At 48.1% G+C, this 12,892-nt stretch overlaps 1 protein-coding gene and 1 pseudogene across 1 annotated transcript; one reads left to right on the forward strand and one right to left on the reverse strand.

Annotated features, from left to right (window-relative positions):
* Nucleotides 1–5,585: 5,585 nt before the first annotated feature.
* On the reverse strand, nt 5,586–6,769 carry LOC136470167 (trihelix transcription factor ENAP1-like; annotated as a pseudogene).
* A 488-nt stretch (nt 6,770–7,257) lies between these two features.
* Nucleotides 7,258–8,862, forward strand: LOC136470168 (uncharacterized). Its single transcript, XM_066468106.1, has 3 exons — nt 7,258–7,977; nt 8,060–8,378; nt 8,726–8,862. The coding sequence occupies exons 1-3, from the start codon at nt 7,378–7,380 to the stop codon at nt 8,860–8,862; spliced, it is 1,056 nt and encodes a 351-aa protein (XP_066324203.1). The 5' UTR covers nt 7,258–7,377.
* The last annotated feature ends 4,030 nt before the right edge of the window (nt 8,863–12,892 follow it).

Consider the following 12,892-nt stretch of genomic DNA (forward strand, 5'->3'; position numbering starts at 1 on the left):
GAAATTAACATAAAAGCAGGTAGATGGGCAATTGTACTTTCACAAATTTTTGTGTGCATTAAGTCCTTGCATTGAGGGATTTTTTAGAGGGTTGTAGGCCTTATGTTAGCATAGACTCAACATCACTTAATGGTAGATGGAATGGGCATATGGCTGCAGCTACTGCTATAGATGGTCACAATTGGATGTATCCACTTGCTTTTGGTTTCATAGATGGTGAGACAATAGATAATTGGACATGATTTATGACTCAGATGCATAAGGCCATAGGACACTGGAAAAACCTTGTCAGCATGCCTTGGTGCTCATAACAGCGTAACAAAGTATTAATGTTAAGATGAAAGACTTTGTTCATGATTATTACTCAGTGGAGAGGTTCAAGAATGCTTATAAGAGACTGATAGAGCCACTTCCAGATAAGACCCAGTGGCCTAAAGTTGAGCTTGACTTTGCAGTTAATGCACCATTAGGTAAAAGACCTGCTGGAAAGCCCAGAAAACTATGAATCAAAGAATGTTTGGAGGGGGGAAGTGGTGGCATGAGCAAAAAAGATGCAAAGGATGTCGCCAATCAGGCAGAAATGGAAGCCGAGGAAGCTGCTAAGGGAAAGAGACAACTAATTATGGAAAAAAGGAAGTGCAAGCGGTGCGGTGAATTGGGTCATGGACAAACTAGCTGCAAGTGCAAGCTTAATGGGACAAAGAAAATGTAGCATCTTTTGTTCTTCATTTTATTTATTGACTGATTGCACCATGCTGTTTTAAATATTCGTTTAATGTTTTCCTCGCTGTAGGAAAAGAAAGTCCAGGGAAAATACTACTAAATATGGGCCAAATGCTAAAATCCCAACAAAAAGAGCAAAGAAGCAAGATAAGGAGCCTACAAATCCTACTGTGCAATCTGAGCAGGCAATTGTGCAAGATGAAAATGCAACTGTGCAAGATGAGAATGCAATTGTGCAATCTGAGTAGGCAATTGTGCAGTCTGAAAATGATACTTCTATAGTTGTAGGGTCGAGATGGCGACTACAGGGGGTGAATAGTCGTTTCTAAAACTTAATCTCGTCGGCTAACCGAAACAAGTGTAGAATTAAAACTATCGGTCTAGCCAAGACTACACCTCTCTATCTATGTTCTCTAACACCTTGCAAAGATCCTAATTAAGCAACAAAGGTGCCGGGCTAACTAGAGCTCATCTAACCAATTCTAGGAGCAAGGTCACACAATCTATGTCACTAGTATTTCAAGCAATAAGGGAGCTCCTACACATGCTAGTAAGCAAAAGCACAAAGCTAACTAAGCTTACTAGCAATGCTTAATAACAAGGCAACCAATGCTAAATTAGAGAGCGCAAATACTTAGCAACACAAACTAAACAAAGTGACTAATAAGGTTACACAAACCAAATTAGCCACGCAAGTGAGCTACTTCTATGCTACACAAGCAAGAAGATAACTAGTGAGCCACACAAGCTAACTAATTACAAGAGCAACTACACAAGCACAATGTATATAAAAGTAATTAGAAGCTTGTGTAAGGGGATTGCAAACTAACGGAAAGAACAAGGTAGACACGGTGATTTTCTCCCGAGGTTCATGTGCTTGCCAACACGCTACATCCCCGTTGTGTCGATCGCTCACTTGGTGGTTCGGCAGCTAATTAGCATCACCCACCAAGCCCGCACGTAGGGCGCCGTAAGAACCTACCTCGAAAGTGAGGGTAGCTCAATGACACGCTCAACTAGAGTTACTCTTCATGGCTTCCGCAGTGAAAGGATCAAGATGCCCAAGAGGGGGGGGTGAATTGGCTAATTCTAAATTTTCTTGCAATAATCAAATCCTACAGATAGCCCAATTAACCCCTTGTGCCTAGAAAAGAGTCTCTATCAAATCAACGCACAAAGGACTTGCAACCTATGTTCCAAACTTACTCTAGCATAGCAATTCTATGAATGTAAAGACAAGTATTGAATTTCTCAAAGTAAATACTTAAAGTAAATGCTCAAAGTAAATGGAGAGAGGAAGGAACGTGGCGATGTTTTGCCGAGGTATTGGAGAGTCGCCACTCCCCACTAGTCCTCGTTGGAGCACCCACGCAAGGGTGTAGCTCCCCCTTGATCCGCACAAGGATCAAGTGCTCTCTATGGGTTGATTCTTCGACACTCCGTCGCGGCGAATCATCCAAAGCCGCTCACAACTTGAGTTGGGTCACCCACAAGCTCCGCCGGGTGATCACCAAGCTCCCAATCACCACCAAGCCATCTAGGTGATGGCGATCACCAAGAGTAACAAGCATGAACTCTCACTTGACCACGCGAAGCCTAATGAGAAGATGGATGCACACTTGTCTACTCTTGATTCACTAATAAGGTTTCACTCTTGGATTCTCAAATCACAAACACCTCACTAGGACCTTGCTCTTCTTGGCACTCACAAACGTGTTTCTCAGCTGTTGGAATGAGCAAAAGTGACTCCACTCATGAGTGGAGCTTCTATTTATAAGGCAGCCTGAAAACGAACCATTATGAGCTTCTATGGGGTGACCAGACGCTCTGATCGTTTTGACCGGACGCTCCGGTCAGTTCAACCCGCGCAACAGTTTTCACGTGATGACCGGACGCTGTCAGGGTCCGGTCAGTACCGACCGGAGGCATCCGGTCGCTCTTGGATGCTTACTGTAAACGACCGGACGCTGGATACTCAGGGTCCGGTCACCACTAACCGGACACGTCCGGTCGCACTTTCTCAAGTCTGGACCCCTTATTGGAGTCGACCGGACGCTGGCCCTCAGCATCCGGTCACACGACCTTCCAGCGTCCGGTTCACTCCAGACTTGTTCTCCTCAGTTAAATAAACTGACCGGACCCTATGGCCAGCGTCCGGTCGCACCGGAGCCAGCGTCCTGTCAGTATTTGACCCTCCATTCACTTCCAACTCTCAATCATATGTGAATGAAGTTTGCTCCAAAGGATCTTAGGCATTCATAGGAGCTACCTAGAGCTAGTTTTAATAAGTGTGCACCACACCTAACTCACTAGACTCAACTAGGTCAAGCTACCCGTTCATACCCCCCTTAATAGTATGGCCAAAGGAAAAACAAAGTCCTAAACTACTCTAAGTGTCTCTCCAACTTCAATTGACACTTAGAACTAGTTATCCTTAACCTTGTCGTCCATCCTTTGAAAACTAAAACGATTTCCATCGTAGGGGCATGACAACCTCGATTGCCCCAATCGATCTCCATTACCATGATCTAACTTAATTGCCTCTACAAAACACACGTTAGTCATAGTAATCTTATATTGACATTAATCACCGAAATCCACTTAGGGGCCTAGATGCTTTCAATCTCCCCCTTTTTAGTGATTGATGACAATACGACCTCGAGTATGTTATGGAGTGAGGTTTTTGAAGGGCTTGGTTCATATAAGCTTTTGTCGTTAAGAATAAAAGAGTTAGGCAAGCTTATATGACCCATGCTAACACAGTGTACTCAAAGGATATGAATTAAGCATGAGTACAAGTAACAAATCTCATTTGCTTCGAAGTATAAACGCGGAAGCAAAAGCAAATGAGCATAACACAAGTGATATGACATAGAGATAATGCAAAGTGGAAATCACACATATCAAATATCATAATCACGTAGATAGCACTATCACATATATATAATAGTATGCATGAAAGTAAACACACGAATGCATAAGTAATAGTGTATCACACAAATAAAACTCCAAATGTATATAATAAGCTAATACTATATAACTAGCTCCCCCTAAATGTAGCTCCCCCTGAGACTACATACTCGAACTCCCTCTCCCCCTTTGGCGTCAAACACCAAAACCTAAGGGTCGGTCGGCGGGGCTATAGTGGATGAGTCGGGCGCTGAAGTACGTGGGGCAAGCTAGAACTGGGCACCATCATCATCTGACCCTGAGCTCTGAACTGACTGACCCTCTGTGGCAGGAAGTGTCGCTAAAGTGGTCTGGGTCTGAGCTGGGACTGGTGCTGCCTGTGAAGCTGCTAGTATGTCTGTCGTAGGATCTGACGAGGCAACAGACAAGGGGAGCCTCTGAGTAGTCACTTGCAACAGGAGCTGCTGTAGATGGACCGGCGTTGTGCATATGAGGCGGAGTAGGCATGCCGGTCAACTCACTAAAGGATGCTCCAAGACTCCTGGAGACTGACGTCTCAGGCATGAATAGCGAGGAAGACTGCTCTGGTGTGAAGCCCGTCTGAAGTGGAGTGAACTGCAAGGCTACCACGGGTGAGGCTAACCACTGGGACACCTGTACAAGAGGTGAAGCAAACTGAGCTGGAGGCTGTCCCTGACTCTAGAGCCCACTGGGCTGTAATGCTGGAGTCGTCGAAGTGGTAGGAGGTTGTGCAAGCTAGGGTGAAGGCTGTGGTAGTGGGACCCCAATGGTTGTCACTACATGCTGCATGAATCCCATGAGCTGCTGCTACATAAGTAACTGCTGGTGCCTGAAGGAGCTACTGTTGCCGCTGAAACTCGTCTTGACGAGCCTGGAAACTGTGCGAAGTTGGCAGTTGTCTCCTGTGCCTGTCGTGTCTGATCCTACTGCATCTGCTTAAGAATAGCAATGAGAGCAGGGTCTGTCTGTGGAGCAGGTGGAAGCAGAACTGGAGCTACCGGCCTCTGCATCGGTGTCTGCGTGGAGGCATCTGAGGTATAGGCTACTAGTCGTCATTAGAGCTGTCACTATACTCGCTCACCTCCTGCTGTGCCCTCTAGCTCCTCCTCCTCAGTGGCTTGCAATCCCTCTGATGATCTCATCCTACTGAGCCACAGACTCTGGCATGTTGGTACAATGGCTAGGCTGTCTGGGTGCCTGAGGTGTGTGGCGTGTCTGATCCTCTGTGACAGGTTGTAAGATAGGAACTCTGTGGTGGCACCTGTATACTCATCCATCATACCAGGGGGCTTATCAAGCACCAACTCTGCGAATGAGGAACGTGATCTAGTGAGCATAGGGAAGCTGCCTGCGATCCTTGAATCCCTCAGCTATTGTGTCCTCCATCTCTGAAAGCAGAGAGAGATCTCAGATATCAAATACTGTCTGCCTGCATGATGGCATTGAGAAGCCAGAGCTATAAGCGAGTCAGGCCCTCCCTGTATCCCAACCTAGAAAGCAGTGGTCCTCCTGATGATGGCCTCTAGTACCTCATTTGTAGAGTCAAGTCACTGGGGTTCCCTGCTCGAACCCCTCTCCAAATGGCTCCTTGAGAAGCAATGTCACACAACTAATCTGTACGGAACACCAACCCTCCATGAGGACGCTAGGAGGCTCCTGCTGTCCATAACAGACCTCATGCATCTTGACGAGCTGCTCCTGTAGCCTCAGTATCTCTCTGGCTCTGCCACTTGTCACTCTCTGTAGTCCTTTTTGCCTTTGAAGGCAAAGTGAATGAATCTGTGATGTGGATCGATGTAGAGCGAAGCATAAACTGACAGACCCAGATGGTACATATATGCCCGTCCGTCCAATCAAATCTGTAGTCCTGGCAAATACGTATAAGTATGGCCGAATGCTCTCTCCCTCTCAGGCTGCTACCATAATAGACTCTATCTGATAGACTCTCTGAGATCTGAACACTGCCCCACTGTGAGATAAGCATTGTAGAAATCCTCTCCTGCAGTGACATGTAGAACCCTCAGCTGCTCTCTCATCATCCCTCCTCGTAGCTCCTGCTCCCTCCTGGCGCTCTCCACGCGCTCGTACACCTCCCCTAGCCGCCGGATCGCCTGCGCCAGGTCCCGCAGGCCCTGCGCGCGGCTCACGCTGCTGCTCTCCACGCCGCCGTTGGTCGCCGCGGCGGCGGCCAAGGGCTCTTCCACGCGCTCCTGCCTCTTCCCGTTCGCCACCGCGGAAGACGGCGGGAACCCGTCGGAGGAGTCGGACGACGCCGACGGCTGCGGCGGCGGCATCCTCCGCTTGGCCCCCGCCGAGGAATGGAGCGGCGTGCGGGTGCGCTGGGGGAAGTTGATGCGCGGCGGCACCATGGGCCCCGCGCTCCGGGCGGCCGCCGCAGCGGCGGCAGCAGCTGAGGAGGAAGAATTGAGCTTGAGCACGGGGGCCAGCAGGTAATCGAGGCGGTCGAAGTAGCGCCAGTCGGAGTCGTGCTTGGCCTTCTCGATCTTGTACTTCTTCTTGAGCGTGTCGATGCGGTTCTTGCACTGCACGTCCGACTTGGGCGCCTTGGAGTAGCCGTCGCGGGAGGAGACGACCTCGGCGACCTCCTGCCACTGCGGGTGCCGGAGGCTGCCGCGGCCCAGCGCCACGAACCGCTCCCCCCAGGCGTCGATGAGCGTGGAGGTGGCGCCGTCGCTCCAGGCGTCCTCACGGCCGCCGCCGCCCGAGGAAGGGGACGGCTTGCGGAGCGGGGATAGCGACGGCGACGTGGCCGGGCGGCGCGGCGGCGACCGTGACGGGGTCGGCGACGGGGAGCGGGGACGGGGAGCGCGACGGCGACCGGGACGCCGCGCCGTCGTCGTCCATGGCCGGAGATCTGGCGGCCGGCGGCGGGGGAGGAGGGGGGCGAGGGTTTCCTTGGGGATATTTCCGGGATGGATGGGGAACGCGGAATTGTTCCGATTATTTTCTGCGCTTCCGGTTCCGGTGTGTTGTGGCCGTCGCGTCCGGCGGCGAGGGGAGCGAGCCAGTCGTCGCCTGGACGGAGCGGGACGGCTGGCTGGCTGCTGCCTTCCTTGCTGGGCTGAAATGGGCCAGGCCGGACAAGAGAGAGAGACGGGCCTCCTCAGGTTAAGTCCACCGCCGGAGAAAACGGGACATCTGGTCCTGTGTCGGCTGGCTGAACCGATCTTTTTTTAATAGACAAGTGGGCTTGGGGGGGGGGGGGGGGGGGGGGGGGGGGGGGGGGATATGTCATCTCGCAACGGGGCTCCACCAGCTTGTCATTACGAAATGCGACCCACCCGCTAGAATGTCGTCAGATGCCTTTGGAATCCTTTTATTCCTCTTCTGCCCCTGCCCCTGTCTTTTCTTTCACCGGCCTCGTGCCTGGGACAGAACGGAGTTAGTCGTAGAACGGATCGAGCGGGGCGCGGTGCTCCTGTCCGACTCCGACGAGAGCCGCCCCCACGGCGCCCCCAGTCAGCTCCCCACGGTGCCGCCCCTTTTCGCGCTCCCTCTCCTGTTTCTAAGTTGCTGCTGCTGCTTCTTCAAGCGTCGATGCAGTGACCTTCCCCAATGGATTGCAGATGAAGTGACCTCATTCGGTATGATTCCTCTTTATTCCAGTGTTTGTATTCCTCTAACTGAGTTTGGGAAGCCAATACAGTGACATGGCCCAATAGGTTGCTAACACTATAATTTTTCCTAATTTCTCCAGGCTCGATGAGGAGCCTGACGTTAGTAGATGCAGTAGAAGAAATTGGAGATGTTGGTAGCAATAATAAGCCTGCAGAAAAGGAAGCATGTGATGTCCTTGGTAGTTCACAGGCTGTAGAATGTTATGGAGGTGTTGATTGGGACAGACTGCAGATTGCTGATACAATTGATGAAGAGGATGAGGGTGTGCTATATATAATTGATGAGGATCAGTTGTTCTGTCTTCTAGGTTTGAGAACTGATGATGATCAGTATGATAGGCCTAGTGAGGCTGAGGCTCAGGCTACTGCTGAGAGGGACAGCACAGCTGAAAATAGAACTGCTGACATTGATATTGACACAACTGGTGCTGCAATTCCTGTTGATGATCATGTACCAGGGAAAAGACTCTATACTTATGATCCTATCAAGCCTTGTATGGATATTGGCACCGTGTATCCAAACATGAAGGAGTTTAGACTGGCCATGAAACAATTTGCAATAAATGAGGAGTTTGAATTTCACTTAGTCAAAACAGATAAGAAGAGGTACACTGCTAATTGTGCTGATGGTGATTGCCCATGGCATATTAATGGGCGAACACAACCTGATGGGACGACCATGAAGGTGTATAACTATTTGCTAACTGCATGTCAACATTTTTTGTTGTCGTAAATATCTAATATTTTTGGCTATTGGCTTGTTGCAGGTAACAGCTTTGATTGCTCTGCATACCTGTACTTCTAGCGCAAGGAGGAAGACCACCACTCCATCAACTGCTTGGGTGACATCAAAGGCCATTCATCACCTCAGGAAGGATTCCACCATAGGCACCATAAGCATACAAAAACTGCTACAAGATGATCACAAGTGTCAAATTCACTATGACACCGTATGGAAGGGAAGGCAAATTGCCATGGAGGAGTTGTTTGGCAGCTGGCAACATAGCTTCCAAATATTGTTCAATTGGAGGGCAGAGGTACTGCAGCGATCACCTAGAAGTATCATTGAAATTAACATAAAAGCAGGTAGATGGGCAATTGTACTTTCACAAATTTTTGTGTGCATTAAGTCCTTGCATTGAGGGATTTTTAGAGGGTTGTAGGCCTTATGTTAGCATAGACTCAACATCACTTAATGGTAGATGGAATGGGCATATGGCTGCAGCTACTGCTATAGATGGTCACAATTGGATGTATCCACTTGCTTTTGGTTTCATAGATGGTGAGACAATAGATAATTGGACATGATTTATGACTCAGATGCATAAGGCCATAGGACACTGGAAAACCTTGTCAGCATGCCTTGGTGCTCATAACAGCGTAACAAAGTATTAATGTTAAGATGAAAGACTTTGTTCATGATTATTACTCAGTGGAGAGGTTCAAGAATGCTTATAAGAGACTGATAGAGCCACTTCCAGATAAGACCCAGTGGCCTAAAGTTGAGCTTGACTTTGCAGTTAATGCACCATTAGGTAAAAGACCTGCTGGAAAGCCCAGAAAACTATGAATCAAAGAATGTTTGGAGGGGGGAAGTGGTGGCATGAGCAAAAAAGATGCAAAGGATGTCGCCAATCAGGCAGAAATGGAAGCCGAGGAAGCTGCTAAGGGAAAGAGACAACTAATTATGGAAAAAAGGAAGTGCAAGCGGTGCGGTGAATTGGGTCATGGACAAACTAGCTGCAAGTGCAAGCTTAATGGGACAAAGAAAATGTAGCATCTTTTGTTCTTCATTTTATTTATTGACTGATTGCACCATGCTGTTTTAAATATTCGTTTAATGTTTTCCTCGCTGTAGGAAAAGAAAGTCCAGGGAAAATACTACTAAATATGGGCCAAATGCTAAAATCCCAACAAAAAGAGCAAAGAAGCAAGATAAGGAGCCTACAAATCCTACTGTGCAATCTGAGCAGGCAATTGTGCAAGATGAAAATGCAACTGTGCAAGATGAGAATGCAATTGTGCAATCTGAGTAGGCAATTGTGCAGTCTGAAAATGATACTTCTATAGTTGTAGGGTCGAGATGGCGACTACAGGGGGTGAATAGTCGTTTCTAAAACTTAATCTCGTCGGCTAACCGAAACAAGTGTAGAATTAAAACTATCGGTCTAGCCAAGACTACACCTCTCTATCTATGTTCTCTAACACCTTGCAAAGATCCTAATTAAGCAACAAAGGTGCCGGGCTAACTAGAGCTCATCTAACCAATTCTAGGAGCAAGGTCACACAAATCTATGTCACTAGTATTTCAAGCAATAAGGGAGCTCCTACACATGCTAGTAAGCAAAAGCACAAAGCTAACTAAGCTTACTAGCAATGCTTAATAACAAGGCAACCAATGCTAAATTAGAGAGCGCAAATACTTAGCAACACAAACTAAACAAAGTGACTAATAAGGTTACACAAACCAAATTAGCCACGCAAGTGAGCTACTTCTATGCTACACAAGCAAGAAGATAACTAGTGAGCCACACAAGCTAACTAATTACAAGAGCAACTACACAAGCACAATGTATATAAAAGTAATTAGAAGCTTGTGTAAGGGGATTGCAAACTAACGGAAAGAACAAGGTAGACACGGTGATTTTCTCCCGAGGTTCATGTGCTTGCCAACACGCTACATCCCCGTTGTGTCGATCGCTCACTTGGTGGTTCGGCAGCTAATTAGCATCACCCACCAAGCCCGCACGTAGGGCGCCGTAAGAACCTACCTCGAAAGTGAGGGTAGCTCAATGACACGCTCAACTAGAGTTACTCTTCATGGCTTCCGCAGTGAAAGGATCAAGATGCCCAAGAGGGGGGGGTGAATTGGGCTAATTCTAAATTTTCTTGCAATAATCAAATCCTACAGATAGCCCAATTAACCCCTTGTGCCTAGAAAAGAGTCTCTATCAAATCAACGCACAAAGGACTTGCAACCTATGTTCCAAACTTACTCTAGCATAGCAATTCTATGAATGTAAAGACAAGTATTGAATTTCTCAAAGTAAATACTTAAAGTAAATGCTCAAAGTAAATGGAGAGAGGAAGGAACGTGGCGATGTTTTGCCGAGGTATTGGAGAGTCGCCACTCCCCACTAGTCCTCGTTGGAGCACCCACGCAAGGGTGTAGCTCCCCCTTGATCCGCACAAGGATCAAGTGCTCTCTATGGGTTGATTCTTCGACACTCCGTCGCGGCGAATCATCCAAAGCCGCTCACAACTTGAGTTGGGTCACCCACAAGCTCCGCCGGGTGATCACCAAGCTCCCAATCACCACCAAGCCATCTAGGTGATGGCGATCACCAAGAGTAACAAGCATGAACTCTCACTTGACCACGCGAAGCCTAATGAGAAGATGGATGCACACTTGTCTACTCTTGATTCACTAATAAGGTTTCACTCTTGGATTCTCAAATCACAAACACCTCACTAGGACCTTGCTCTTCTTGGCACTCACAAACGTGTTTCTCAGCTGTTGGAATGAGCAAAAGTGACTCCACTCATGAGTGGAGCTTCTATTTATAAGGCAGCCTGAAAAACGAACCATTATGAGCTTCTATGGGGTGACCAGACGCTCTGATCGTTTTGACCGGACGCTCCGGTCAGTTCAACCCGCGCAACAGTTTTCACGTGATGACCGGACGCTGTCAGGGTCCGGTCAGTACCGACCGGAGGCATCCGGTCGCTCTTGGATGCTTACTGTAAACGACCGGACGCTGGATACTCAGGGTCCGGTCACCACTAACCGGACACGTCCGGTCGCACTTTCTCAAGTCTGGACCCTTATTGGAGTCGACCGGACGCTGGCCCTCAGCATCCGGTCACACGACCTTCCAGCGTCCGGTCACTCCAGACTTGTTCTCCTCAGTTAAATAAACTGACCGGACCCTATGGCCAGCGTCCGGTCGCACCGGAGCCAGCGTCCTGTCAGTATTTGACCCTCCATTCACTTCCAACTCTCAATCATATGTGAATGAAGTTTGCTCCAAAGGATCTTAGGCATTCATAGGAGCTACCTAGAGCTAGTTTTAATAAGTGTGCACCACACCTAACTCACTAGACTCAACTAGGTCAAGCTACCCGTTCATACCCCCCTTAATAGTATGGCCAAAGGAAAAACAAAGTCCTAAACTACTCTAAGTGTCTCTCCAACTTCAATTGACACTTAGAACTAGTTATCCTTAACCTTGTCGTCCATCCTTTGAAAACTAAAACGATTTCCATCGTAGGGGCATGACAACCTCGATTGCCCAATCGATCTCCATTACCATGATCTAACTTAATTGCCTCTACAAAACACACGTTAGTCATAGTAATCTTATATTGACATTAATCACCGAAATCCACTTAGGGGCCTAGATGCTTTCAATCTCCCCCTTTTTAGTGATTGATGACAATACGACCTCGAGTATGTTATGGAGTGAGGTTTTTGAAGGGCTTGGTTCATATAAGCTTTTGTCGTTAAGAATAAAAGAGTTAGGCAAGCTTATATGACCCATGCTAACACAGTGTACTCAAAGGATATGAATTAAGCATGAGTACAAGTAACAAATCTCATTTGCTTCGAAGTATAAACGCGGAAGCAAAAGCAAATGAGCATAACACAAGTGATATGACATAGAGATAATGCAAAGTGGAAATCACACATATCAAATATCATAATCACGTAGATAGCACTATCACATATATATAATAGTATGCATGAAAGTAAACACACGAATGCATAAGTAATAGTGTATCACACAAATAAAACTCCAAATGTATATAATAAGCTAATACTATATAACTAGCTCCCCCTAAATGTAGCTCCCCCTGAGACTACATACTCGAACTCCCTCTCCCCCTTTGGCGTCAAACACCAAAACCTAAGGGTCGGTCGGCGGGGCTATAGTGGATGAGTCGGGCGCTGAAGTACGTGGGGCAAGCTAGAACTGGGCACCATCATCATCTGACCCTGAGCTCTGAACTGACTGACCCTCTGTGGCAGGAAGTGTCGCTAAAGTGGTCTGGGTCTGAGCTGGGACTGGTGCTGCCTGTGAAGCTGCTAGTATGTCTGTCGTAGGATCTGACGAGGCAACAGACAAGGGGAGCCTCTGAGTAGTCACTGCAACAGGAGCTGCTGTAGATGGACCGGCGTTGTGCATATGAGGCGGAGTAGGCATGCCGGTCAACTCACTAAAGGATGCTCCAAGACTCCTGGAGACTGACGTCTCAGGCATGAATAGCGAGGAAGACTGCTCTGGTGTGAAGCCCGTCTGAAGTGGAGTGAACTGCAAGGCTACCACGGGTGAGGCTAACCACTGGGACACCTGTACAAGAGGTGAAGCAAACTGAGCTGGAGGCTGTCCCTGACTCTAGAGCCCACTGGGCTGTACTGCTGGAGTCGTCGAAGTGGTAGGAGGTTGTGCAAGCTAGGGTGAAGGCTGTGGTAGTGGGACCCCAATGGTTGTCACTACATGCTGCATGAATCCCATGAGCTGCTGCTACATAAGTAACTGCTGGTGCTGAAGGAGCTACTGTTGCCGCTGAAACTCGTCTTGACGAGCCTGAAACTGTGC

This window comes from Miscanthus floridulus, chromosome 8, assembly GCF_019320115.1.
Source record: "Miscanthus floridulus cultivar M001 chromosome 8, ASM1932011v1, whole genome shotgun sequence".
Lineage (NCBI taxonomy): Eukaryota > Viridiplantae > Streptophyta > Magnoliopsida > Poales > Poaceae > Miscanthus > Miscanthus floridulus.